The following is a 25,882-nucleotide window of genomic DNA, read 5'->3' as shown; positions in this document are numbered from 1 at the left end:
TCGGGGGACCGCCACGTGTCCCGGGAGGTCGGGCTCCCGGACTCGTTAGCTTAGAGGCGAAGGCAGCTCCCCGTGCCGGTTAGTGGGCCGTTCCGTCCGTGGCCCAGTGAACCTGCGGGGCTTCCCTTTATACGAGTCGGACCCATTAGGGATCCCGGGTTTATACCCCCATCACATTTACTTTCCCATGCTCAAGCCAAAGCTATGCTTCTTTGGAATCTCGAGACGAGATTCTTAAGCCAAAGCTATGCTTCTTTGGAATCTCGAGACGAGATTCTTTTAAGGGGTTAGGCCATGACAACCCACCTTATTATAAGCATGGATCAACCCTAAGCAACTAGGGTTAAGAAGAAGAAAAGGAAATGAGAAAAGAAAAGGAAAGAATATAGAGTAATGAATAGTCAAACTGGATCAAATTCGGTCAAACTTTGTCCATATTTGAAAAGTTTGAATGTTTAATTCTCTGAAGAATGTCAAACAGCAAATTTGAACAAGATGACACTCACAATTTGAAGGATGGAATTCAAATTACGTCAGAAAGAGGTTGATTTGAGGAGTTACAGGATCTGATAATAATGGCTACTTAGCCATGATCAATAGCTGATATTTTTTAAAAAAATGCTAAGCATGTCAAACCTTAGTCAGTATGAGAATACAGTACAATGTGTATACTTTGCAATATAACCAAGGTTCAAGTGTCTTGAAGATGGTAATAATTTATTTGAAGGGCTCAAAGTTGGAAAGAAATGCTGAAACAGTCGCACTAAGAATATTTCGAAGTCTGAATCTTAACAAAAAGAGGTCAACTTTGAGGCCAAATAAAGTGTTACCGCATGGGATAACTTTGGACGACAAGTATCCCATTTCAAAATCTGGTTGAACGAACTATGAAAATATGTCATTTGTTCTCATGAAAAAGTTTAGCAAGATAGTCAGATCTGAATTCAAACAGGGTTAGTTTGAAAGAGCTTTTCTGAATATTCAGAAAAACAGCTTGAGTACTACCTGTTCAGAGCAATTTTTGGAAAGGTTAGAGGCTAAAAAGTTGTAGAGAATTTTAAAACCTACAACTTTGATTCTTGGAGATTTTGAAGTTCAATGGAATAATTTGGAGAAAAATGCACCGCAAGAATCAGTTTCAGAAACATTCAATTTAACTCTGCAAACAGCAATGGTTAACCAAGTTATAGATGTAGTGGAGTGGAAACAAAAATTGGTGTACCAAGAATTATCTTGGTCAAGTATTTCAGTAGAAAATGTGAAGAATCGTATTTTTAATCAAGGCTCCAAGTTGCAATGTAAGCCACGAGAAAAAACAGGTGGCGTCAAGGAAACTGCGGTACTAGAGCTAGCACTACCATGAATGTTGAGATGAACCAAAAAGCAAAGGAAGATGCATCGTGGAACTACTGCTTTCCCTCGAGTTTATTGGGAAAGAAAGACTGTTGGGAGTACACATATTTTCAAAAATGAAGTTGTTTATCAACATGACCTAAAAACAGCTTCCAAAAATTCGGCAGCAAACCGATAAAAGGGGGTGGGGGGAGAGAGAAAACAGTCCATCTAACGTTGGTTCGTGCAGCACCTGTGAGTAAAACCTGCGAGTTAAAACCGATTTGTTCCAAAAGGCACCACCTGGGAAGGACTCAGATTATTAGGTGCACTGCTACCATAACAGTTACATTTTACAGCGTATATAATCAGTTTCAACATACGTGGATAGAGAAATAGGGATCTAGTTCATTGAAATTTGAAACCAACAAACCATTGGCCCAATCTAAAAATGCTCCGTATAGTTACAGCTGATGTTCACTATTATGTACATTAATCCAATCAGAGTAAAGGTACTGTTGAGTCTACACTTTCTACCGAATCAATATGATGCTGCCCCACACACAAGCTGATACAAGAATTATGAAGAAATAAGAATACATACAAATTTACGGCTCATATTGAACAGCACCATTCCAACTTCGAACTGGGTACGGCCCTATTTATATCTGAAGATCATCAAGTGTCAGTTCGTCTGCTGACATCAACTTCAGTTTCTGCAAACCATGGCAATCCTGCTCAGTTTTGCTGACACATAGCATATCGGAGGTGACCAGCAACAGCACAAGCTACTTACTGTGATGAATTGGGGAGGATCGTCAAGGCTAGATGAACCAAGGATGACCTCCCTTTTCAGCTTGGATGAAAGTTTATGTGCAGCACGTAACTGGAAAATATACAATACTGGTTAGAGCAATTACGATGAAAAACACAAAATGATGGCTATTTGGATACTAATGCACGACATGCAAATGTATGCAAGCGATGCACTGAACATACCTCAGAACGAGTAGAACCACCAATGACAAAAACAAATATACGCTGACCAAGTTTTTTGAAGTCACTTGATGCATGCTTCAACACAGAATCACTGGAAAATGCTCAAAGTAGTTAGCGGATGGTGCTGAAAGTTAAATAACAGATTATAACTTACATTTGCATAGATTTGAAAATAGAATGCGCAAAGGTTTATTACATGAAATTACTGTTAGAGTATAATAGTCAAGGGTAGTATTGTAATCTTCTAGTGTCTAGGGTTTGGGTGCTCTCTTGTATATATACCCCTTTGGGGCTATTGCAATATACACACAGTTCAGTCTTCCTTCTTCCTCTTTACTTCCGTAACATGGAATCAGAGCTTGTGGTTGCCTAGATCCGGTCCGCCACCCTCATCGCCGTTGCTGTGCTGCCCCTGGGAGCTTCGTCTTGCTCCTGGGGGCGGCATCGCTCAGCCCCAAACCCATTTTTTTTCTTACCCTAGTCATGTCGCAGCAGCAAGTTTCGCTGCCCGTCGCGGCGCCGTCTTCAGCAGCAGCAGCATCTCGTCCGGCCGCCGTTGTGGCCACCTCCCCGCGGATCAGCCGCCGTTGTCTTCTCTGCCGCCCATTGCGGCGGCCCGTCCTCCGTCTGCAGCCGCCTGCTGTCCGCGCGTCGCGGACACGCCGCCCGTCGCGGCTCCCCCGCACGCCCCCCGTCGCGGCCATCTGCCGCCGGTCTGCTGCCCTCTACGGCCGTCGCCGCCCCTGCCTCGTCTACAGCCGGCGCGCACGTCGCAACCGCCGCCATCCCTGCTCGTCCTTCCGCAGCAGCAGCAGCATGTCTTCCCGCAGAGCCGTCCGTCCGCTCCTCTGCTCCGCATCGTTAGTGCGGCTGCTCATCTGGGATTGGATTTGGTCTGCTGTTCTGCTACGTACTCTGCTCATATATGAACTGCTCTGTTCTGCTACTGTCTGCTGCTGGTTGGTCTTGTTTCCTGTTGGTTGGGCTGCCTCTCGTGGCTTGCTGGTTCAATTGACATATACATCAGTCCTTTGCTGCTCCTAGTGCAAGGCTCCACCGTCTCCTTTTGCCTGTTGATTGCTGCTGCTTAAGTGCTTATAGTGTTGAGGCCAATTTCCTAAATTTCATTGCATCACTGTCAATCCATAGTATATTGTCATATATTTCTGCTGTTTTGAGGCAAAGTGCCTTTTGCTCCTGCTATATAGCATCTGTCCTGCAGCTAGTATCTACTATATTGTGTCATATTTCCATCAGTTTCCATCCAAATCAGCTGCTAGCATTGGTGTCATTTGCATCAACATCAATCCAAGTCCAATTGCATATCTTCAGTTCGTCAATGCCGTGCGTGCCTACATCCTAGTTGCCAAATCAGCCATCATTTTCTTTTTCGGATTTGCCATGATGTGTGGCAACCCATCTTCGTCGTCATGGTTGATGCATCTTTGTCATTTTGGTCCTTTCGTAGCCTTCTTGCTACACATCATGACCAAGTGGCCTTCATAGTCATCATCACGATAGTATCACAGCTTTGCCGTCCTGCTGCTGTGATTTTATCTTCATCCCATTTGGCTTGATTTGGCACATCACTAATCTCGTCAGGTTCAAAATCTCCAAAACAGCTGTCTTGTGGAGATCATCTACATCGACATGTCAAGAGTTGCATGCTTTGATGACATCTTTGATTTTGGACTTTGGATGTATCATTTTCTTTTTTTTTTGTTGAGTCTAGTGCTTAGTGTCAACTCTCCAAATGCAACGTCATTGCATTCGCGTTGCATTTGAGAGGGGGTGTTAGAGTATAATAGTCAAGGGTAGTATTGTAATCTCTTAGTGTCTAGGGTATAGGTGCTCTCTTGTATATATACCCCTTTGGGGCTATTGCAATATACACACAGTTCAGTCTTCCTTCTTCCTCTTCACTTCCGTAACAATTACATACGCAAAGATCATGGTTTACATATGATACGCGAATAGACCATATCCATATCTGGATACTATGATGTGAATAGGATAGATATAAATATCCGACACATTTGATATTATTCATATCCGAATCTAAGAGAAAATAAATATCTGTACTATATTGTATCTTTATATATCTATCTGTATCCGATCCATTTTCATCCCTAGATATGGTTTTATTACCAAAAACATTATAGTATAGAAGGAATTAAGAGTCAGAATAGTTTGGGAGACCATGCCAAGTGAGGTCTAACCTTAGATTTTGTGATGGAGGAACTAGTTTCAGTAAATACATTTACACCATGCTTGAAACACACTTCATAGTTAGATCTAAAAGAGTTGTACTTTGTTGAGGATTTTCTTACATATTGGATCTAAAAATTTGTACAATTCCTATCTTAAATGAAATGACATGCAGTTCTCCTGCGCTGTTCGAGAAAAAAAAATGTACAATTCATATCAACATCTTATCAATCTCCACTTGTATAAATTGTACTCCCAAAATAAGTATGGCGAATCTTTTTTTTCCTTTGTTAATGAGAAAACTTGTAGTTTTTTCTTTCTTTTCAAATTTAGGATCAATATGGTCCTTGAATAACATTAGTAGTTTTTGCATATTGTTAATAACAGAAACATTTAGGATCAATATGGTCCTTGAATAACATTAAGGAATAGAATCAGAACTTCCTAACTAGTTCCTTTTCGGTATAGGGCAATATTTCTCCACAATGGCTGAGATTACACAAGTTGGAAAATAAATAACATCTGAGAACGAAAAATATCCCGCCCATGTCCTACTTAGTTCTGACAAGACTCTACACTGAAACAATCAAACAACCTCTCTTCCTAACTTCTCTTGGTAACAAGGATGATTTCAGCTCATGCTAATATGTGCCAAGAGATGAGTAGCCACCACTCACCTTGAATATCCATCATCTGAGCCACGAGGTCTGGCCCATGTGCCACCTGTTCGTCTAGATCGCATTGAGTGAGCTGGACTTGTTTGGAGAGAGCTACTGGTTGGCAGTCCATGAGCACTAGGACTAGGGTCGTTCATACAGTTATACTCATCTTTTGGCAGCTCACCTTTGCTGAGCTTCTCAATCAATTCCTGTAGGACAGGTAAGTATGTCAGTCCATGTACCAATAAAAACAAAAAAATAAAACAAAGGCATTTCAAGAAGTCTATCGCGGTGTCACCATGATTTTAGGGAAAAATACAATTATTTGTTCGTGTTTCTGGTGGTGAGAGTGGTTTGAGTGTACAAACAGTAGCCCTGCAGATTAGACTACCGCACCAAGTCTTTGAGTACCCCATAGTCATATCTCCACAGCTGAATAAGATGAGATATGCAGCAACAACAACAACATAGCCTTTTGTCCCAAGCAAGTTGGGGTAGATTAGAGATGAAACCCAAAGAATTAAAGGTCACGGTTCAGGCACGCTGATAGTCTCCAAGCGCTCCTATCCAAAGCTACCTCTTTAGAGATATTCCAATCCTTAAGGTCTCTCTTAACCGACTCGTCCCAAGTCAGTTTAGGTCTACCTCTACCCCTCTTTATATTATCAACCCGCTTTAGAACCTCATGGGATGGGATATGATCATTCTTAATTTCTTATATATCCAGATAATAAACTATCCCAACTTGCTTGGGAAAAAAGGCTATGTTGTTGTTGTTGTTGTTGCCAGATAATAAACTATCCTCTGAAGTGGATTTCAGCTCTGTGCGTCTCTGGCTTTTCAAGAAGGTTTTTCCAGGTTAAATATCTCTTTTGCCTTGATTAAACTATCCATTTTTGTCATATTTTCTAAGAAATTCAAAAACCAGCCCCGTAAGTAAGGATATCTTCTAGTAAGAAATTTTACATTAGCTTGGGAACTTCATTATATAAAAAATTCGTAAATATCATGAGGGTAGGGTATTTGATAAAATAAAACAGAAAAATTCAATCTTGTACCTAAAGTGGGTAACTTATATAACACGCATCTTAAGAATATTAAGTCCACGTGAGACATGAAGAATAGAATTGCAAGCAAAGTCCATGCAAAGAACCTGAACCCAAACTGACAAGTTTTAGACGATTCATTACTAGCATCAAGTAAATATAATGATGCAGACAAAAAGACATTTATTTATACCTCTAGAACAGGATAAAATCGGGACAGCGCCCATGCTGATTCTTCCCCTGTTCGCTCTTTTCTATGTGCATGTTTCTTCTGTTAGCAATAGAAAAATGAATACATTTTGAGATCCAGATTACATATGAATACAAGTTGAGAAAGAACCTATAATGTTTTACCTTATGAACATCAAATTTCAGTGTAAAACCTCCTCCTGTGGACTTTTTTGTATCAGGCCCACATAAGCAACGCATATTATTAACGGCAATCATGTCATCATCAGATAATCCTGCCAACTGTAAAACATCTCAAGTTCAAGGCAAGTGACTGTTGAAGTTAGGAATTTCACATTATTAATATTATGGCCACTTCATACCATGGCAGCAGTTTATCATTCATCAATGCTTACCCTTATTGGTAATTTGGTACCAATGGACACGAACACAGGATGCATGCCAATCCTTATAGCAAGCACACGCAAGCTTATTATTAATGCAAAGAACATTATGTTGGAAAATGGTTTATTATAAACATATGATTTTCCCTCGTGTTCAAAATCAAGCAAAAATATGTAAACTGGGTGAAAAACAAAACCTCAACGCCGGGCAAATTACCCAATTGTGCCATGTACTCAGGCTCATGGAGATGCTACTGGTGCTACTTGCCCATCAGCACTGTATCCAGAAAATCTATTTTTTTAAGAAAAATAATGATGGAACCTATAGCCTTATCCTCCTCTCTCTTTGCTCCCTTCCTCCCAGTCTCACTCTCACCCTCCTTCCTCCCTTGCTGCTGCTCCCGTGCGAACAAAGACAATAACTTTTGTGTTCCAGATCTCCACCACCATGGCCACCCTCCTAACGATCTTTCTCCAGCTGTAAGTTCATGAGGAATGGTTCTGCATTTCTGCAGAGCAAAACAAGCAAGCTAGGCCATCCAAACTAAATTGAAGAAGGAATGAGTTTTGAAGCATAAATGAATCTCCACTCCAGGGGAGAAGGAAGATAGGTGCACTTGTGTTACTTGCATGTTTGGTTGGATTGGCGTGTCCAAACAGCATGGAGGACTCTGAAGATCCAGTATAGTTGGGGAAGGAACGGATAGTGCCCATTTCAGACCTCCCTCATGGTCTCACAAACGGCAGTTGACAGGGTCTCATTTCCCTGATCTGAGAGCCATGGTTTATCCACATATCCTGAACAACATCCAGTACATCACTGCGTCCGACATCCATCTCCATGAGGGTACCATCCTTTGATTGCGCTGACAGCGCTCATGAACTTGAAACGCCCAGTATGTTCTCCACAGCCATGGACGTGGCAGGAGTTGAGAGGCCAGGGATGTCCAGAAATTGGGGAGGGCTCACCAGAGCAGGGGACAGAAGGCAGAGAGAGAGAGAGAGAGAGAAGGTAGCAAGCTTGACATGTGGATCACTTTGTCCTTTTTATTTCATCTGCATCGTCTGGGTTACGCTTGGTCGTCGAATTCTCTTCGCTGGCGAATGCTTTGCTGCCGTTCCGGTCTGGTGGATGCTACGCTGCCGTCATCACATTGGTTTAAGTTTGCTTCGGGCGGATGCTTTGCCAAAATGGTTGGTTTATGGGTGGATGCTTTGCCACCTTTGTTAAGTCATAAACCTCTGCACCCTGGACACTGTTGTTTCTGCTAGCAAGTTCAGTTGTAGAGCTCTGGCTAGAGGTGTGGGTCGTGCCCTTTGTCATCTCCATGTTGCTTTGTTGTTGTTCGTGTTGTCATTGTGTTTCCTCGTTTGTGTGTGCGTTTTTTAGTGGTTCTCTTTTTTTAGTCCTTTGTGCTCTTGTGTTGATCAAGCTCTGCTTGGCCGCATCAAGATTGTGTCTGTAACTGCTTTCCTCTTAATGAAAAATGTGCTCAGGCACGGTCACGAAAAAAAGCAAAGCCATCAGCTATAGAGATAAGCTGTCATCTGTCCTTTAGATCAGTTAGCAAGAACATTTGGAAGTTTAGTAGATTGGGTTTGTTAGCTTGGTTGTTATTAGTATCAATTGTTTGGAGATGGGCTCTATAATGCAGTACATGTTATTTTATTGAAGGAAGCAAGGATTTACCTAGTGACTCCATCTAATCGCTGTTAAGAGCAATCTTTGGAGGGCGAGTACACTTCACCCTTGCTTTTCCAATCCAATCAATAGGCCAAAATATCCATGTCAGCTTTAGAGCAATATATAAACCACTGTAACTTGTCCGATTTTGTTGGTTGAGGTTTGTGTTTCAACCAAATTTCAGTTCTAGGTTTATTTTCTAAACAAGGATAAAGTTCAAGGTTAGCAGAAGACCATTTACATAAGAGCCAAAAGAAAACAGTGTGCCCCGAAAACTAACAAACAGCATGCTCCAATAGAGTCTATGCACATTAAAATAAAATTAGAAAAATATTGACATGGACCAATTAAATTTTAGACTAAAGATTCACCTGCATCAGTTTTGCACCCTTGTCACTTTCAAACTTCTCCGGGTTAAGTGCTGCATAAATCATCAGCAAGCGCAACTTATTTTCACGACTTACACCCTGCATTGAGTCAGTAAATCAAGATATAACATTTGGAGAAGTGCAATATGTGAACCTATGTAGATCAAATGCAAATTACCAATTGTGTTCTCAAAAAATTGATTAGTTCTTTTGTTCCAGCATCGCCAAACACAAGATCTTGCTCTAGCTGTCCAACATCCCGAAGACATTGTTCCCGTATTATGGTATTTAGTTTTCCTGCAATCTGTACAAAATTAAGTGAAAGAATGTAATATAGAATCATTTTGTATATGTTCCATGTAATAAACAAACATAGAACATGTATAGAATACTTCAAAAAGCAAATAACTGTCTAGGATAGGATATGGAAGAAAAGCATAACCATACAGACAATAAGTTAAAAGCAATAATAAGTTGTGTAACTTCTTTGGAAAAAAATCAAACAAAAGAATATATTGAGTCTAAATTTGACAAAAGGCGAACGGGTGCCTAGCCGGATTAGTTAGGTGGTTTCAGTAGCACTCCTCAGGTCCTGGGTTCGACTCTCGGTGAGAGCGAATTTCAAGCTGGGGTTAAAAAAATCCCCTCGTCTGCCTACACAACCAATGCACATGGAAAATAAAAATCCCCTCGTCTGCCTACAAGACAATTCACATGGAAAATAGGTCCCAGCCTGCTCTCACACGGGTTACAGTACAGGCAACGGCGCCCCTGTGTAAGGGTGGGTAGAGGTTCGGGGGTTCTCTTGGCCTGTGTGAGGTCTTCTCCTTAATCAATGCCAGGGGGGCATCATACCCCCCGCAGGTCAAGTTTTTTATAAAAAAATTGACAAAAGAAATTCTGATTCTTTTATAAATAACTCGTAGATATTGTAACCCCAAAAAATAGATTGTATTTTAAACAGAATGAATACCACTGGAGTTTTTCTAGATGAACCATTCGCAAGGCAAAAAACAGAAAATACGAGATAGATAAAACTTTACTCAGGGCAAGCAAAGGAAAAGGCAACTTGAAAAGGTGTCCACAAAATCTTAATACGAAAAGTATGGATCTTTTTCAATCCATGTAAGTCCATGTTTAACTTACGAGTGATGTAATGCACCACTAGACAAGTGATAATGAGCAACTTAACGTTTGATACAGAAAATATAAAAACCAACCTCAACATGCAAGGAAAGCTTGTCAATTTGATCGCTGTACTGTGGAAGAGCCTGAACCATTTTTTGCAAATCTCTTGTAGATAGCTCTCCACCATTTCTGATAGTTAAGAAAAGGAATACCATGATCAAGCCTAAACCCTAATCAATGCTTAAACAAGAAATTAAGAACAAGTACCCTGATAGTATTATCTGATTTACAAAACAAGATCTTACCTTCTCAAAGCAGAAAGTTAAAAAGCACAACAACATAGCCTTTTGTCCCAAGCAAGTTGGGGTAGGCTAGAGATAAAACCCAAAGAAACAAAGGTCAAGGTTCAGGCACGCTGATAGCTACTCTCCAAGCACTCCTATCCAAAGCTACCTCTTTCAAGATATTCCCATCCTTAAGGTCTATCTTAACTGACTCGTCCCAAGTCAGTTTAGGTCTATCTCTACCTCTCTACATTATCTTTTTTCTCGAACACACAGGAGAACTGCGCATCAATATATTAAGAAGAATAAAAAAAGGGGTAAAGAGCTCCAAAAAACAAACAACCCGCTTTAGAACCTCACTACACCGGCGCCACAGGAGGCCTCCATTGGACATGTCCAAACCATTTCAACCGATGTTAGGTAAGCTTCTCCTCAATTAATGCCACCCCGACCCTATTCTAAATAACTTCGTTCCGGACTCTATCCCTCCTTGTGTGCCCGCAAAACCACCGCAACATCCGCACCTCTACTACGCTCAGTTGCTGGACATGTCGCATTTTTTAGGCCAACATTAAGCGCCGTATAACATCATCAGGCGAATTGTTGTTCTATAGAACTTACCTTTAGCTTTTGTGGCACCCTCCTATCACAGAGGATGCCAGAAGCTTGACGCCATTTCAACCAACGAGCTAAAATTTTATGCCTAACATCTTCATCAATTTCGTCGTCCTTTTGTAGCATCGATCCTAAATACCGAAAAGTATCCTTCTGGGCTACCATTTGCCCATCGAGGCTAACGTCTCTATCCTCATGCCTAGTAGCGCTGAAATCACACATCATGTACTCGGTCTTTCTCCTACTAAGTCCGAACCCTTTCGACTCTAACGTGCGTCTCCATAGCTGTAACTTCCTATTAACCCCTACGCTACTCTCGTCAACTAGCACCACATCATCAGCAAAGAGCAAACACCAAGAGATGTCACCTTGTATGTCCCTTGTGACCTCATCCATCACCAAAGCAAATAAATAAGGGCTCAATGCTGACCCCTAATGTAGGCCTATGTTAATAGGGAAGTCCGTGGTGTCGCCATCCCATGTCCAGACAAATGTCCTCAAATTCTTATACATATCTTTGATGAGGGTAATGTACTTCGTTGGAACTTTGTGGTTCTCCAAGGCCCACCACATGACATTTCTCGATACTGTCATACGCCATCTCGAGATCAATAAAGACCATGTACGAGACCTTCTACTCCCTATATCTCTCCATCAATTATCCTAATAAGAAAACCACCACCATGGTCGACCTTCCAAGCATGAACCCAAACTGGTTTTGGGTCACACTTGTCAAAAGCATAGCAAACAAGAAACTAGCCTTATGTTAAAATAGTAACTTGTTCGAGAACAATATCGATTTAAAGAAACAAGCTGTCTCGTGAAACTATTTGTGATTTAGTATTACAGTACATTTGGGATATCTCTATAAAAGGTAGGTTAGGATTGTATCAAAACTCTACAATACCATAGGAGAGGCTTGCCCTTCAAATCATGTACCCCAGTATATACCGGCCTAGTCCTCAATGCACAATCATCCACGCATTATACAGATCCTATTATTCTACATGGTATCACGAGATTAGGGTTTGGGATCCTAGGCGAAACCTGCCGCTGCCTCCACCCTTCCCCTGCCTTCCTCGCATCGCTGGTCCTCCACCACGGCGCGCCTCCAGCGCGCCCCCGGGGTGATCGCCGACGTGGGTAGCCCCCCTCCCCACGGCGGATCTAGTTGACATGCAGTTGTCTAGCGTCAAGCAGCAGTAGATCGGGTCATACCTCATCATCCGCCATGGAAGATGTCAACAACCACCCCGACCTACGCTATCGTGGTGGCAGCCATGGTCTCCCTGCACGCTCGTGCCCCTTACCCCGTGCTACCGTGGCGGCAGCAGGGGCCTCTACACGGTGCGTCCACCTTGTCACCAGCGGATTACATGGCAGAGCCCCACTCCGCCCTCCCTCCATTGCCTCCCTGGCGGGATCCACCGCCCCATGCCGCAAACAAGGCTGCCCCCCTCTTCTCCTGCTCCTCGTCGCCGGCGGCTTGAGTCCACTATGTGCGCCCTAATGGGCAGCTCTTCTCTTCGCGCGACTCCTCCCATGACAGATCCACGTCGGGCTCCCCAGCCCTGGAGGAGCGACTCCACCCTCTCCCCTGGCAGGATCTGCCGAGGTGGCGGACCAGCTCCAACCCACCGGCGGAGTCTTCGTCGCCTCCCGCCACTGCTAGGCCACCCCCTATGCCCCCCCTGGCTATGTCCATCCTCTCGCTATGGCTGTCGACCGTAGTAGGAAGAGAAGGAAAAGAGATAAGAGTGTGAGGGTCTGTGCTAGGTGCACCCGGGACTCTACACGAGATGTTGTTGTGTCTCTTTTCTTTTGCCCGATCAAAGATCGGGATTGCGCCTACCCCAACTTGCTTGGGAAAAAAGGCTATGTTGTTGTTGTTTTAAAGATCGGGATTGCGTCGCCCAACGCTCGTCGACCTCACGCCTCTACCTCGAAGTAGGCATCGGCTTCACCGCCTTCTTCCTCACCTATGACTGTGCGGCATGGCAACATGGATGGCGCCCTAGGGGACACTGTCTGCATCGCCCTCCTCACCCCTTTGTTCGCACGTCAACCCTCGCCGGCTCATCTTCGTCGCCACCGATCGAGACGCCTTCACCGACTTCGCCTATCGTCATCTCGCCTCATGCTACTTGGTCTGATCAGCCAACATGCATGATCCACCGACTCCCGTGACGTCCGTCCTCGTAAAGCACGCCCTTCACCGAGTACGGAGGGCTACCACTGCGTCGCCTCTTGCATCCTCACCGCGGCCAACCACGTCCACGACCTCGTCGCTAACTACACATCGCTTCGTCTTGCGCGCATGGTCTTCGTCAAGCTGTTTGAGTTCACCGACTCCGACGACCGCAGCCGCCACGACCACTACGCCAAGATAGCTGGCCTTTGGGCTAGTGCTTGGCTGCTCTATCTCTACGCTTCATCTAGCACCTCATCGCCACCACCACCATCTCTACTTCGCATACTTCGTCTACTCCGACAACTGCGGGCTACTATGGCTTCTCCCTCATCGTTTTGTGTTGCAACTGTCGTCGAGACCTCCTCTGCTGGTCCCCTACACTCTGCGACTTGGTTGTACGCGCTCCCTCGTATGTCCGGTATTGGCAAAATCGGGGTGTGCCTTCGTCCCCGACGCGCTGCTAGGTCTGGCAAACCCGGTACTCGCCTCGGCCTTCGCGGTTTGATGGCGTCATCCTCGCTTCGTCCTCGACGCATCACTGTCTTCGTCTACAGCACTTCCGTGCAAACACTATTTGACGCCCCCTTGGCGCCAGCGGCTTCATATGCGACTACCTCCGCATCGGCTACTGGCTACCCTACGCATGGCATCCTCAACCATGGCTATTCACCCTAGTCTTGGCTACCTCGACATCGGCACAAAGGGCTATCATCCGCATGAGGCTTCACCAGTTTTTCTGTAGTCACAGCATTTGTATTGCCCCGACGTTATGTCTGCAAGGGGATGTCACTCCGTTGATTCCTACCTTCGTCTTCTTCTCCAGTCTCACCATCTATAGTGCTCCTGCTGTAACTGCGGGGGATATTAGAGTATATTTGGGATATCTCTATAAAAGGTAGGTTAGGATTGTATCCAGACTCTACCTTACCATAGAAGAGGCTTGCCCTCCAAGTCATGTACCCCAATATATACCGGCCTAGGCCTCAATGCAATACAATCATCCACACAAAAAAAAAGGCGTACACAGTGCCGTAGGCTTCCCGCACTGTGCGGAGTCTGGGGAAAGGTTGTATACTCTACATTTAGGTTATCCCAAAAACTGTTGGCAAGTTTGTTCATCCTCTCCAATGCAGACATGATATAGCGTGTCTGAGAATGGATGTGGCAGTAATTATGTGTGGTATGTGGACTTTATGGATGGATAGAAATAAAAGGATACATGGAGAGATGATGTCGATGAGAGAAGCTATTTTTTGGTCGCTTGATACAGTTTCAACTTGTGGGAATTGTTTCATTCAGATAAACAAGTGAAACCATCTGATGCTTGAAGCTGTGGACAAAACCTCCAAGGAGATCGATCCAATCCAACTCTGATGGGGGCCTTCTATGTTGAAGAGTGTTAGCCATGGGTTTGCAGGAGAGCTGTGGACATAGCTGACAGTGGGGGAGCCAAAGAGGTTACAAGAGGTGGTCGGCGACAAGGCAGAGTGAAGGTAGAAGCTTGGGGTAAAACAGTTGAGTTTCATTTTTATTTCCATTTGAACTGAAATATTTAGAGGCATGTTCAAAATCTGCATATTTTCAAATGGTGTAAAAAAAATCAACCTTTCATGTGGCATGCATCAAATGAGCTGTTTTACAAAGTCATATATCGCATAAGATGATTTACAGTGGCATATTATGACATTTCACATATCTTCAGTGGTACCTATCAAAAATTATTGATCAATGTAAATAATGGTATTCGAACAAACAGCATAAAAAAAAGATAAATGTTGCACAATGAACTGTTTCATGCATTTCACCAAGGGAATATCAGGTGGATGGCACGACATCAGCTCTACACTAACTGAAATGCTGCCAGCATAAGTCCAATTACTGCAATGATAATTTGTGGCACACAGTATGATCGATCCAGGAAAGCAATATGCCAATATCAACTACCTAATTAGACAAAAGGGGAAAAAAGTGTCTGCAGAAAACTGGTCATCCACATCTAATATCGAATTAACTGCAATGATAATTCAGAATGACCTAATACACATAACAAGAGCATGCATCTTAGCTAACGAAGAGTATCCTAAGCAGTATAATACTCTGGTTAAAACAACAAACCTTGCTTGATGCAGTTGTGCAGCTTTGTTCTTTGAAACGAAGTGGGTCATCTTATCATGAAGTCTCTCACTTGCCTACAATAGTCATGGTTAAACATACAGTTAGTGAATGCATGAATCACATAGGCAGGTAGATTAAGGAGTATCCTCACGTCTGCTATATGGGCATGCCTAAGCTCAAGCCAGACAGGGTCATGATCTTCTAACAGGACCTCCTTTTTTTCAGTTGCTGACCCATTTTTACTTGGAACCTTTTTATTTCATTTCAGTCACAGAAAAGAACCCATTAATATCTACAGAGACAATAGAACAGAAAACAACATGGAAAGATCAACACGCACGTTTGTATACTCACCTCATGAACATACTTGTTGCCATCCATACATAGCAGATCATGGCACATGGCATCATACGTCCATTCATGAATAATTGGTGCAATCTGCGGTACCAAAGAAACAAAGTAGCATAAAATGATTAACACTATATACTCAAGGTAAACTATAATCACTGGTATGTTTGACACGTACCTGGTCTATTGAACGGTCTACTATAAGTAATTCACATGTTTCTGTTTGAGGAAATTCAGGTATCGTCATTTTATACTTCGCAAGGCAATTCCATACACCAGCAGCAAGCTTTGTGGGGACCAAGTCTCGTAGTGTTGTCATTGTAGAAGCATCAATTGTCTTGGCAACACGGTAGTGTACACGGGGGAATTCCTGTAATGTATATATAGAACATTGCATTTTAATACATTATATGCAAGCAGATGGTTGAAACCAACTTGCACACAGGTCAAGCATTAAAGTTCTTTTTGGAAGTTGGATTGGGGCATTAAGAAATAACAACTATAACAAAGCTATCGCCAAAATTTAACTCTCGAACGATAACATCAGCGAAGCTCCACCATCTACTGTCTCTATTTTCCAGGAGTTAATACCAGACTACCCCCAACTTCACTTCCTACTAAATCATTTTTTCCTTGTATCAACAGATGATGGTTGTTCCACCCATAGATTACTTGGCAAGGAGACTATCTTTTTCCATCATAAATCAGACTGTTTAAACATAAAGCATATGTGGGCTGGGTGAGGCCACCACAAAACCTGGCTAATGGTGACCAGGAAAGCTAACAGCTGATCATGTGCGCGGGCTGGCTAGTTTTGTCATTTAGGTCAAAAAGATCCACAGGACACCATGATCAACAAATATAGAAAGATGGGGAAGCTGATGTGGGGGACTATCCACACTCCAGCATCTAGATTTCCTCTGCCCATCCTAGTATAGTGGAGGCTATAGACAATTAAGACTGCACTCCCGTATCAGCCTTCTTCTCCATAGCCAGTCCACATAAATTGTAGGAAGGATACAATGCGTATGAATCGTGGGTTGTATTTCATTGAGCCTCGAGGGCAAATATATAGGGTACAACACTTGTAGGAAGAAGCCTCCCCGAGATATAAATATAATCTAACATCCCCCCACAGTCATAGCGGTAGCAACACGAACGGACAAAATGAAGAACAATGGAGATGTCCCTTGCAATCGGAATGCTGGTGCAGATGTTACGTCTGGAGTGGGAACTAGGAAAAGCTCATGCAGATGGTAGCCCCTTAAGTGCCGAAGTAGCAGAGGTAGAGGTGGATATGGTCAAAGCCGTGGAGGAGAGCGTAGGTCCGAAGCGGCAACAAAGGCGCATTAGTCAAAAAATCAGCAGCCTTTTGCTGACATGTTCAGCAAGTCACTGAGCCGACTGGACGGCGATGTAGACGTTGCAGCTAAAGAGCATCAATGCATCTTCCTTCAGCAACATTAGCGGCAGTGTCCGCAAGTTGTGGCAATTGGCGCGGACTCAGACCAAGAGCCAATGTGACGAAGCGGACTGGCAGCATGGGTAGCACCACTGCCTGAAAGGGCGGTGACACTGGTGGTGATGGCCTGATTACAAGTGTCAGCGCTGCAGCCTGGGAAGGCGCAGTGATAACCTCATCCTCGGGAGTGTCAACAATGCAGCGACGACGAAACGGCAGGGCAATGCAAACCAAATCCCTGATCGGGGAAAAAAGAAACACGGCAGCAAGATAAACCTTGGGTATGGAGCCCCACGGCAATGAGGCCCGCCAGCAATGGCGGTGAAGCGGCGTGGTGAAGGGGTGTGGTAGATGGGGTGGGGCGAGGTGGCCCCGATGGAGCCCATCCAATGATGAATCTCGATGAGGGCGCCGACCCGAGCGGGGCGTAGCAGCCCGGCGATGACATCAACAAGCAGCGCAGTGGCCGGCGCCCTGACCCTAGTGCTCCAATGGCACGGCAGCCTAGAGCCTGCCATGCGACCTTCTCAGCCGCTCGCTCACGCTCAAAGCAGCGATGGCAGCAGCACAGGAGGAGATAAGGGCGTCGCTAGGCCAGATATGCAGGAAGGTGCGACAAGGGAAGGCGACGAGACAGCCCAACAAGATCGAATAGCCACGTGAGAAGTAGGTCATCTACTAGGGATGGCAATTTTACATACGAATGCAGGTACCCGCAGGTACCCGACCCGACCGGTGAGGGTATGGGTATGAAATTTTGCCCGCAGTACGGATACGGGTATAGAATTTTACCCATGGGTAGAGCATGGGTAAAAACTCTTACCCGCATATACCTGTTGGGTACCCAAAATACTATAAATAATCTAGTGAACTAATATCATTCTCAAATTTTATATCTCATTTTCTTGTGATTGTATGAACTATATAGACTGATAATGAGATTGTGTGAACTAATAGATTTGAAAATGACATTGACATTTTGCTTATTGTTTGTATTGAAGTGTATGCATTATTATTCCATTTTTTAGATGAAATACATAGCTAGAATTGAACGCATTTACTTACATACAACTACAAAATAGATGCTGAAGATAAGAAAAAAAAGGTATAGAATGAACCATTGAGTTCTCTATTTTACTGATGCTTTGCATTCGCTTGTATGGGCGACAAATTAAAAGCATGCTAGTCTATATGACCAAATGATAGGTTATTTATGATATCATTAATAAACCCGATGGGTACCCGAAACCTAACCCGTACCCAGTAGGCATAGGTACGGGTATAAAATTATACCCGCTAGACTTCGCGGATATGGGTTGCCTTAGAGTATTGGGTATTATCGTGGGCGGGTATTTACTCTACCCGCACCTTACCCGACCTGTTGCCATCCCTATCATCTGCAGCTGTTTGACCACGATGGGCGCCAAATTGGAGGGATCAGTCATGCATCCTACACGGGCACTGCCCCCAATGGAGATCGATCTCCTCACCTGGGAGCGGCGCAAGGGCAGCGAAAGCGTGAGACCTAGCCTTAGAAACCTAAGACTCGTGATACCATGAAGGAAGGATAGATTGCGTAGGAATTGTGTGGGTTGTATTGCATTGAGCCTCAAGTGCGGTTCAAGACCTGGAGGGCAAGAAGCCTCCTCGAGATATTTCCTATACTACCAAATATACTCTAACATAAATTAGAAACATGACACCACCAAACAAAAATGGCTGCAGAGATCAGGAATTATCCTTTTTCAGCAACATGCCTTGCTTGCTGAGCTTTTCCACTCACAAAGGACTGCCTGGATTCTCATCAGACACTAATACGAATTTTCTGAAGGGCCTTTAACTAGCTACCATAAGCATATTTTCAGAGGCCAACAGTAACTATGAATATGACAATTTGAGGAAATCAGTATAGAGATGACTCGGAAAGGAGCCGTCTGTTGAAATGGTAATCAGCAGGAGAAACAAAGGTTGCCATAGAGCCAGCATGCAAAGGAGAGCCTTGGAAGCTGCCTGTTCGAAGACTTGGAAACTGCGCATCCCAGAAAGGCCATTACAACTCCCTGATCTCCTGTTTGAAAACCCACAATGTCTCTCCCACCAAGTTTGCCGTCAACAATCATTATGGTCTTGTTATGCCTTTGCATGTAGTAACAATGAAATGGAGATGAAATGGATTGACCTAACTAGCAACCCATGGTGACATCACAATCAATAAAAACTCAGGGTTTCCTTGTCCACCAAACCTTATGGGTTGTGAATCGTAGTTTGCTAGTAAGTTTAAGGTCAGGCATTTGGTCTAGTCAGTGGGCTAATGGGACAACCAACTCACCTGTTTCCCTAGGATTAATTAATCCATCTTCCTCAGTGCAGTAAAAACACTTTTATTCATGTCTCATCACAACACCAAAAAGCAAATGGAAATGTACAGGCAACAGGAAGTTTTGCAAGTAACATGTACATCCATACCCTCAATGATGCAAATACTGTGGATATACGAGTAGCCATTGTGTTCAGACAAGCATTGTACTTGTGTGACCCTTCTGCATTTTCACTAAAAAGTTCTTCCAATGCCCTCTCATGGTCAGTTATGAAACCCTGCACGCAATCAAAAAAACCGAGTGTCAATGAAAGTCCAGGAAACCTGCCCATCACATTACTACACTAAATCCTTGGATGACTTCAACCTACTTGTTCAGAGACATCCATGAATTGTATCAATATTCTGACTAATACAGGTAATCCGTTACCGGAAACCTGTGGGCTACTCATAATTATATAGAGGTATGTTTATGTATCATTTTAAAATAGAGTGTTGCTTTCATCTCTTTCTACTGTCAAAATATTAAAAAAAAATATTTATAAGGAAAAGAAATGAGTAATCATAATTGAATTCCAATGGGACTCGAACCGGACTGTTTGCTAAAGATGAGGCCTGAACTCCAGCCAATATTAGTTACGATCTCCTGTAAACGGATCCAACAGGAGGAACCAAAAAAATCGTCCATATTCACCCCACAGGAGTCTGAATAAGACCATTTTCTATTCTTTATGACAATTTCTTGACTATTTAATATAGCAAATATGCGTCATCACTCTAATCAATCCTAGCTATATGATACAAGATGAGCCAACTCATCAGATATATGTAGTTCCAGCATATATATCACAGCAAGACTGTATCAGCGAACAATGATCTATTTGAAGGAAAATGGTTACCTGGGAATCAATAGCGAAGTACTCCAAATTCATCTGGAAGATTAAAAAACAAGATATAATGAACAACCGACATGACAATCTATAAAATACTCAAGTGAAGCAGAAAGGGGCAAGAGAGTCATTTAACCTCACTAAGTGCACCAATACGAGGTAGTACACTTGAATCCTTCTTAATTTGAGCAACTAATTCTTTATGTACGGGAGAACAGAAAAACACATATGCCCTATAACACGAGTAATGCTATGTCGATAGATAAAACACCAAAGCAAGTATACATAATAAAAAATGATTGGATGTATATGTTGTACATACTTCTTGTACAAAGGGCTTCTTCCTGACATGTCAGATAGGAACATGACAATGCTGCAATCACCATAGTATGACAGTTAAGAGCATCAAATTAAAAGTGATACATATGGCTGCATGAAGAGTTCAACATTCATTTTCTAGCTTAATTAAGCATGTGTCATGCTCATGGGTGATAAGTGCAACCATATGAGCAAACCGTGATGTCAACCTCCACTTTGGGTCACCCACATACACTGAATTAGAGAAATTTCTTCAGAAATTGCCATGCTGGAAGTAATTATTGATCTCGAGGCCTTGGAAATTAATTATGTTGACATACGAGTGCCTGCCTGGAAACAGGGGATTGTATTGGAATTTTTGGGATTCAATTCAAATTTGAAATAAATCATAAGGTGTTGAATCTGAACCCTCTTTGTGACACACCCTGAGTTGATTTGGCAACTTAACTCGATAGCTTATGCTTTTGGATGTAATTGTTGGCGCATCAAACTAAACATGGTGAGCTTATGCTTTTGGATGTAATTGTTGGCGCATCAAACTAAACATGGTGGTACAACCAGAGATACTAAGTTCCAGACGAGATCGAGAATCGGCTGATGCAACTTGAAGAACAAAATGATCAATGAAAGTGGTCATTGGTTTCTCACACATTGAATTATTATGCTACGGGTCCATATAAATTGAACCATTCGGCATTATGGAGCCTCCTGTTCTAAAAGAACATTTTTTGTACGAAGGCCAGAGATAGCATAAACTGCAAAGCGCATATAAGATCAATATGTTCAATTATTGGGCCACTAGTTCGCAGTAAACTGCTTCAGCATTTTACTAGCCAAACCAAGTAGTGGAATATAGATCGCTGTTCTAGTCACACTTCTCCAATTACTAGGTTATAGGCATGTAGACCATTTCCAACAGCAAAAAATGAAAAGACTATCACCCTATGGTCCAAGATTTGTAATACAAACATTTCAAGCGTGATAACTTACTTTTCTTTAGTTGGTTGGATGAAATATATGGCATCCAGTGAAGGCAATGGTTGCCTCCGTTTGTATAAATCTTCGACCACTGCAAAAGAAGTTTCATATTTGGGACTTTATGTTAGATTACACACCTAGTGGAAAACTCTAAGACCCAATACCATATCTAACAAAAGCATTTGAACCCAAAGGAATTGTTACAGAACTCAAAAAAAAAATGGAAAGAAGCAAGGCAATAGATTATAAGCGGTATGCCATAATCAAGAAGTTGAAGAACATATACGAAAAAAGGAGATGATTCAATTTGAGCTCAAGAAAGTGAGTTTCTAAACACTATTTTCATCGTTTAATAAAACTCCATGATACAATACAAAAAATAAAATATAGGTCTTATGGGATGGGTTCCATTCAAGAATGGTTATCCACGATTTTCACGGAATGTATGCTGCATGCACTGAGCAGACCATATTACAAGAATTGGTCATTGGGTACTACATTACCACACTATCGTGACCATAGTCACAGGATTCAGGGTCGATGCCTCGTCCCTCGACCCGGGAACATCGTTCCGATTCGAGGGTCGGGGTCGAAGAGGGTCAGTGTCCCATTCAAGGTTGGATCGTGTCCCGGTTTGAAAGGGGTCGCAGCCCCATTGCTAGCAGATTTAATTGGGATAAGGAGGTTAAGGACAGTGGATTGGTGTGGTTTTTGTTAGACAATGAGCTGAGTACGTGTAGCATGGTCTAAATGTACTCTTTTATATGTTTCTTATATGCTTGTGCAGATTAGTTTCTTCATTAGTAGCACATATATAGTTTTTGTCTTTATCGACCCGAAGATATCGACCCCGATGAATCAGGGTCGCGTCCCACATAATAATTTATCGTTCCATAGATGTATACCCCCTTCGTACCATAATTTTATAAAGTGACGACCCTCGACCCCGTTCCTCGACCCGATCGACCCAGGAACTTTGTGACTATGATCGTGGCGATATCAAAAAGGCCATTCCAACAGTCCAAGGGGTTTTTGCTTGGAAATACTCTGCACCAGGCGACTTTATAATTTCTTATAACATAACCTGAAGATTCTTCTACTGTAACTCAACTAAATTTTACAACCATCCCAAACCCCACAAAAAGGCCTCATTGATAATTATGGAGAGTCATTTGAAATCTCCCAAAAATTGTTTAAAAAGATCTAGAAGTGATGCATGTTGTTTCGAATGTCGCTTACAGATTTCATGGCCACCCACATATGGCTAGGGATTTACAATAAAAGAAAGGGGATGTTTATGGCAGTATATGATATATATACTGCACCTGATTTTTTTGGTGTGTAAAAAACAGAAGGAATATGAATAAGATTATCCATTATGCCTGATTTAGCACGTCATAGATTTATGATTTTTCGTATTTATGGGATCTAGAATAACTGAGCAACAGGTAAATCATTTGCATTTGCATTTGCCACATTGTATTTATTTTTAGCAGCAATGCAAAAGGAAATTGTCTTTGCAAATAAAAACCAAAACTCACAGCAAAGAATTAATCATGTGTGCCTACTTACATGAAACCCCTTCTTCTGTGATATCTGCCATCTTACATGCATACGACATAATCTTAACTGTAAACTTATCCATGATAAGAACCTAGAAAAGGTCATAACAATTTGTGTACAGTTAGCAATAGTAAGGGGCAAACAATATGGATTGACAAAATAAACCAGCAAGGAAAGTACTTCATTATATAAGGGCACATCAAGAAAAACAAATCGAAATATAGTGAAATGTCAAATGCAAAAATGATACCTTCCATGTTGATTTCGAATTCTTCCTAGTTGATCTTAGCATTTCAAATAATAGACCTGTATTTATTAAAGCACAAGTAAACCTAGTTAGAATACATGGATTATAAGTACATGAAATATTTGCAAAACACAACAGCAGTGGCAGCAGCAAAACCCTTTCAGTCTCAGGCATTTTGGGATAGGCAATATGTTCGTAAAATACAGGGCATCACGAGCTGAATTAATGAGCATGAATGAAATAGTAAATGGACCATAAAAGTAGGCTGCAAAGGTCCACTGACATATGTAATCAGTTGAATAAAACAAATAAGACTAATTATGCAGTGATCAATAAATAGGGATGCTAAATTACAAAAATATTGTATAGTTAACTCAGCAAATTAATAACAAAGAGCTACACAAAAATGGAATGTCCACAAAATTGTCAACTATGCATGAAAATCACATCATATCATAGCTCTTCTTTTAGGAAATATTACGCAACTTTTCCCAAAAGCAAATTATATATACAGAACATGTGAATTTTAAGGCAATACTATGTGACTTTCCAAAAAAAATATGTGGTAGAAAACGCCAACAACAGTTCCATAAGCAAACAACACCATCATTAAACTAGCTATTGGTAAACAATCTCTTACCATTCCTAGAGCTCATTTTTTCTATTAGTCCAACAACATCTCACCATATTTTGCTATAATCAATCCAGGAACTGTCGTGGCTTTTCAATGTAAATTTTGGCCCTGTTACTTCTAACAGAGTTTGGCTGCTATTGCAGAAGCAAGCATATGCCACTTCATTGCATTGCCACTACTCTCTTGAGCAAGGCATCCGCACACATAAACAGTAAGCAATCGGGAAACAAATGTAACGAAATCGAGGGCAGACTGAAGCCACAAGTGCGGCTAATCCAACAAGCCATCACTCGATTTGATGGGACTGGCAATGCCATATTCAAGCACCTTCGCGAGTGAAAGCCAACTCAGACGTACAATTCTCTACTGCGATTAGAGCTCCAGAGAAACAAATTACACGCTGGTATTTCGAGCAGCACAAGCAATTTTGCCAGATCCATTTCCACCACCACTACCAAGTACCAGCAGCAGCACTAGCGCGCGAGCAAATCCAAAGCGGGAGGGGGAGAAGGATAATTACGATCTCGCGTGATTTGGCGGAAACTCCGGTGGTCCCCGACCTGCGAGGAGGCGTCCGAATCGAACGACATGGTGCCGGAGATATTCCCCGCCTCCTGCTGCCGGCGATGGCGCCTCGGCCTGGACTCGTCGGCCGGAGAGATCACTCAGCCCCGACTTGGAGCAGCGGCTGGGGGATCGGAGAACGACGTCGACGACGAGGAAGCGAAGCGGGAGACGGGGCGCTGGGCGCTTGGCGCTGGGCGCGAGATTGCCGCGTCAGAGTGCGGAAAGGGGGAAGCAACGCGGAGGAAGAGTCTTTCTGGGTTCTCGAAGAGTCGAAGAGGTCGTCGGCCGCCGCCGGCTAAAGGAAATTACCGGGCTACCCCGCTTCTGCTATGGGAACTGGAAAATAACTGCCTAGCAGCCTTGGCGCGTTATTTCAAAAAAAAAAAGCAATAAGTCCTTTTGTTTACAAGTCTTCTTTATATAGAAATTTGACCTATTGCTCCGGATCTCCGTTTACTAGGAAGATATACAAAAGGATCGAACTACCTGCTCATTATTCAGAGGTGAATCATAGAACACTAGAAGATGTGGTATCTTATGGACTTAACACAGGTCACATCCCTCACGACATACGATTGAAAGATCCAAACCTTCCTCTTCGGAGCGGAAACGGACGTGACCAAAACATTCCGGAAATGGAAATGGTAACAGCGGCCCAAAATAAAAATGGTAAGGTTTTCTTTGAAAAGAAAAAAGAATGAGATGGGGTATGAATCCTTAACTACAAAAGTAAGCACCTCTCCTAACTAATTAGTTAGTATCGAGAGACTAGGCTTTTCATTAAAGTTGAAGGAGACAAACAAAGGTACTCTGCCGATGGAATAAATTCTAGGCGCACGGACCCACGGGGGTGGCCAGACAGATCTGATCGGTCTCCTCCGAGCTATCATTTTTGTGTGTGAACACAATGGGGCTACACACTTCCTGGCCTAGGCCTACGAGCAGCCAAAGCAGCGAGCGGTGACACCGTCATACCGGTTTGATGATCCAATGTGTATATAGAATGTTTAATTTGGACTCCGGATATGAGTGATATGGCTTCGGAAAGTTCTGCACCTAGGCAGACCGGTCAGACCGATTTACAGGAGCGGTCAGATCGGTTCGGATAGTCCAGACCGGGTTAGGAGTTGTATTTTAGCACGAAATTAATTATGGTTTCGACTTTTATTGGGATAAGACCATCCCTCCCTATAAATATAAAGTGTCACGGACGATTAAGGACATACAACCCAATCGAATCTATCAAAACACATCTTTTATCCTTTTATCTTATTATGTTTACCCTAGCATTTCCAACCTTGATATGTTGTTCTTCCCTCACCTCCATGGCATTTGAAGACGCCCTAGCTGGCCTGCC

General features: G+C 42.8%; 1 protein-coding gene across 3 annotated transcripts; it reads right to left on the bottom strand.

Annotated features, from left to right (window-relative positions):
* Nucleotides 1-1,720: 1,720 nt before the first annotated feature.
* LOC120655633 (probable protein transport Sec1a) lies at nt 1,721-24,796 on the bottom strand. Of its 3 annotated transcripts, none has more exons than XM_039933551.1 (21): nt 24,479-24,548; nt 23,328-23,383; nt 23,087-23,168; nt 21,527-21,605; nt 20,541-20,591; nt 20,355-20,451; nt 20,228-20,260; nt 19,478-19,606; nt 15,728-15,919; nt 15,556-15,639; nt 15,353-15,451; nt 15,202-15,275; nt 10,089-10,185; nt 9,047-9,172; nt 8,872-8,967; nt 6,599-6,715; nt 6,438-6,512; nt 5,217-5,407; nt 2,332-2,422; nt 2,129-2,218; nt 1,721-2,048 (listed from the first exon to the last, which is right to left on the bottom strand). In XM_039933551.1, the coding sequence occupies exons 1-21, from the start codon at nt 24,546-24,548 to the stop codon at nt 1,995-1,997; spliced, it is 1,983 nt and encodes a 660-aa protein (XP_039789485.1). In that variant the 3' UTR covers nt 1,721-1,994. The 3 variants fall into 3 exon arrangements, with proteins under 3 accessions (XP_039789485.1, XP_039789486.1, XP_039789484.1); XM_039933550.1 differs by having other exon boundaries at nt 1,744-2,048; nt 6,438-6,515; nt 24,479-24,796; XM_039933552.1 differs by lacking the exons at nt 20,355-20,451; nt 23,087-23,168; nt 23,328-23,383; nt 24,479-24,548 and having other exon boundaries at nt 6,438-6,515; nt 21,527-21,611.
* Nucleotides 24,797-25,882: the final 1,086 nt, after the last annotated feature.

The sequence above is a fragment of the Panicum virgatum genome, chromosome 1N (assembly GCF_016808335.1).
Source record: "Panicum virgatum strain AP13 chromosome 1N, P.virgatum_v5, whole genome shotgun sequence".
NCBI classification, from domain to species: Eukaryota; Viridiplantae; Streptophyta; class Magnoliopsida; order Poales; family Poaceae; genus Panicum; species Panicum virgatum.
This window is presented reverse-complemented; position numbering and strand designations above follow the sequence as displayed.

What these genes read in the sequence shown, in the direction of transcription:
- LOC120655633 (XM_039933550.1), bottom strand. Translation starts at nt 24,548, where the DNA reads ATGTCGTTCGATTCGGACGCCTCCTCGCAGGTCGGGGACCACCGGAGT. An exon ending in CCGCCAAATCACGCGAGATC is followed by an intron (nt 23,384 to 24,478) that starts GTAATTATCCTT and finishes TAATAAATACAG; the next exon opens with GTCTATTATTTGAAATGCTA. An exon ending in ATTTTTTGAGAACACAATTG is followed by an intron (nt 8,968 to 9,046) that starts GTAATTTGCATT and finishes GACTCAATGCAG; the next exon opens with GGTGTAAGTCGTGAAAATAA.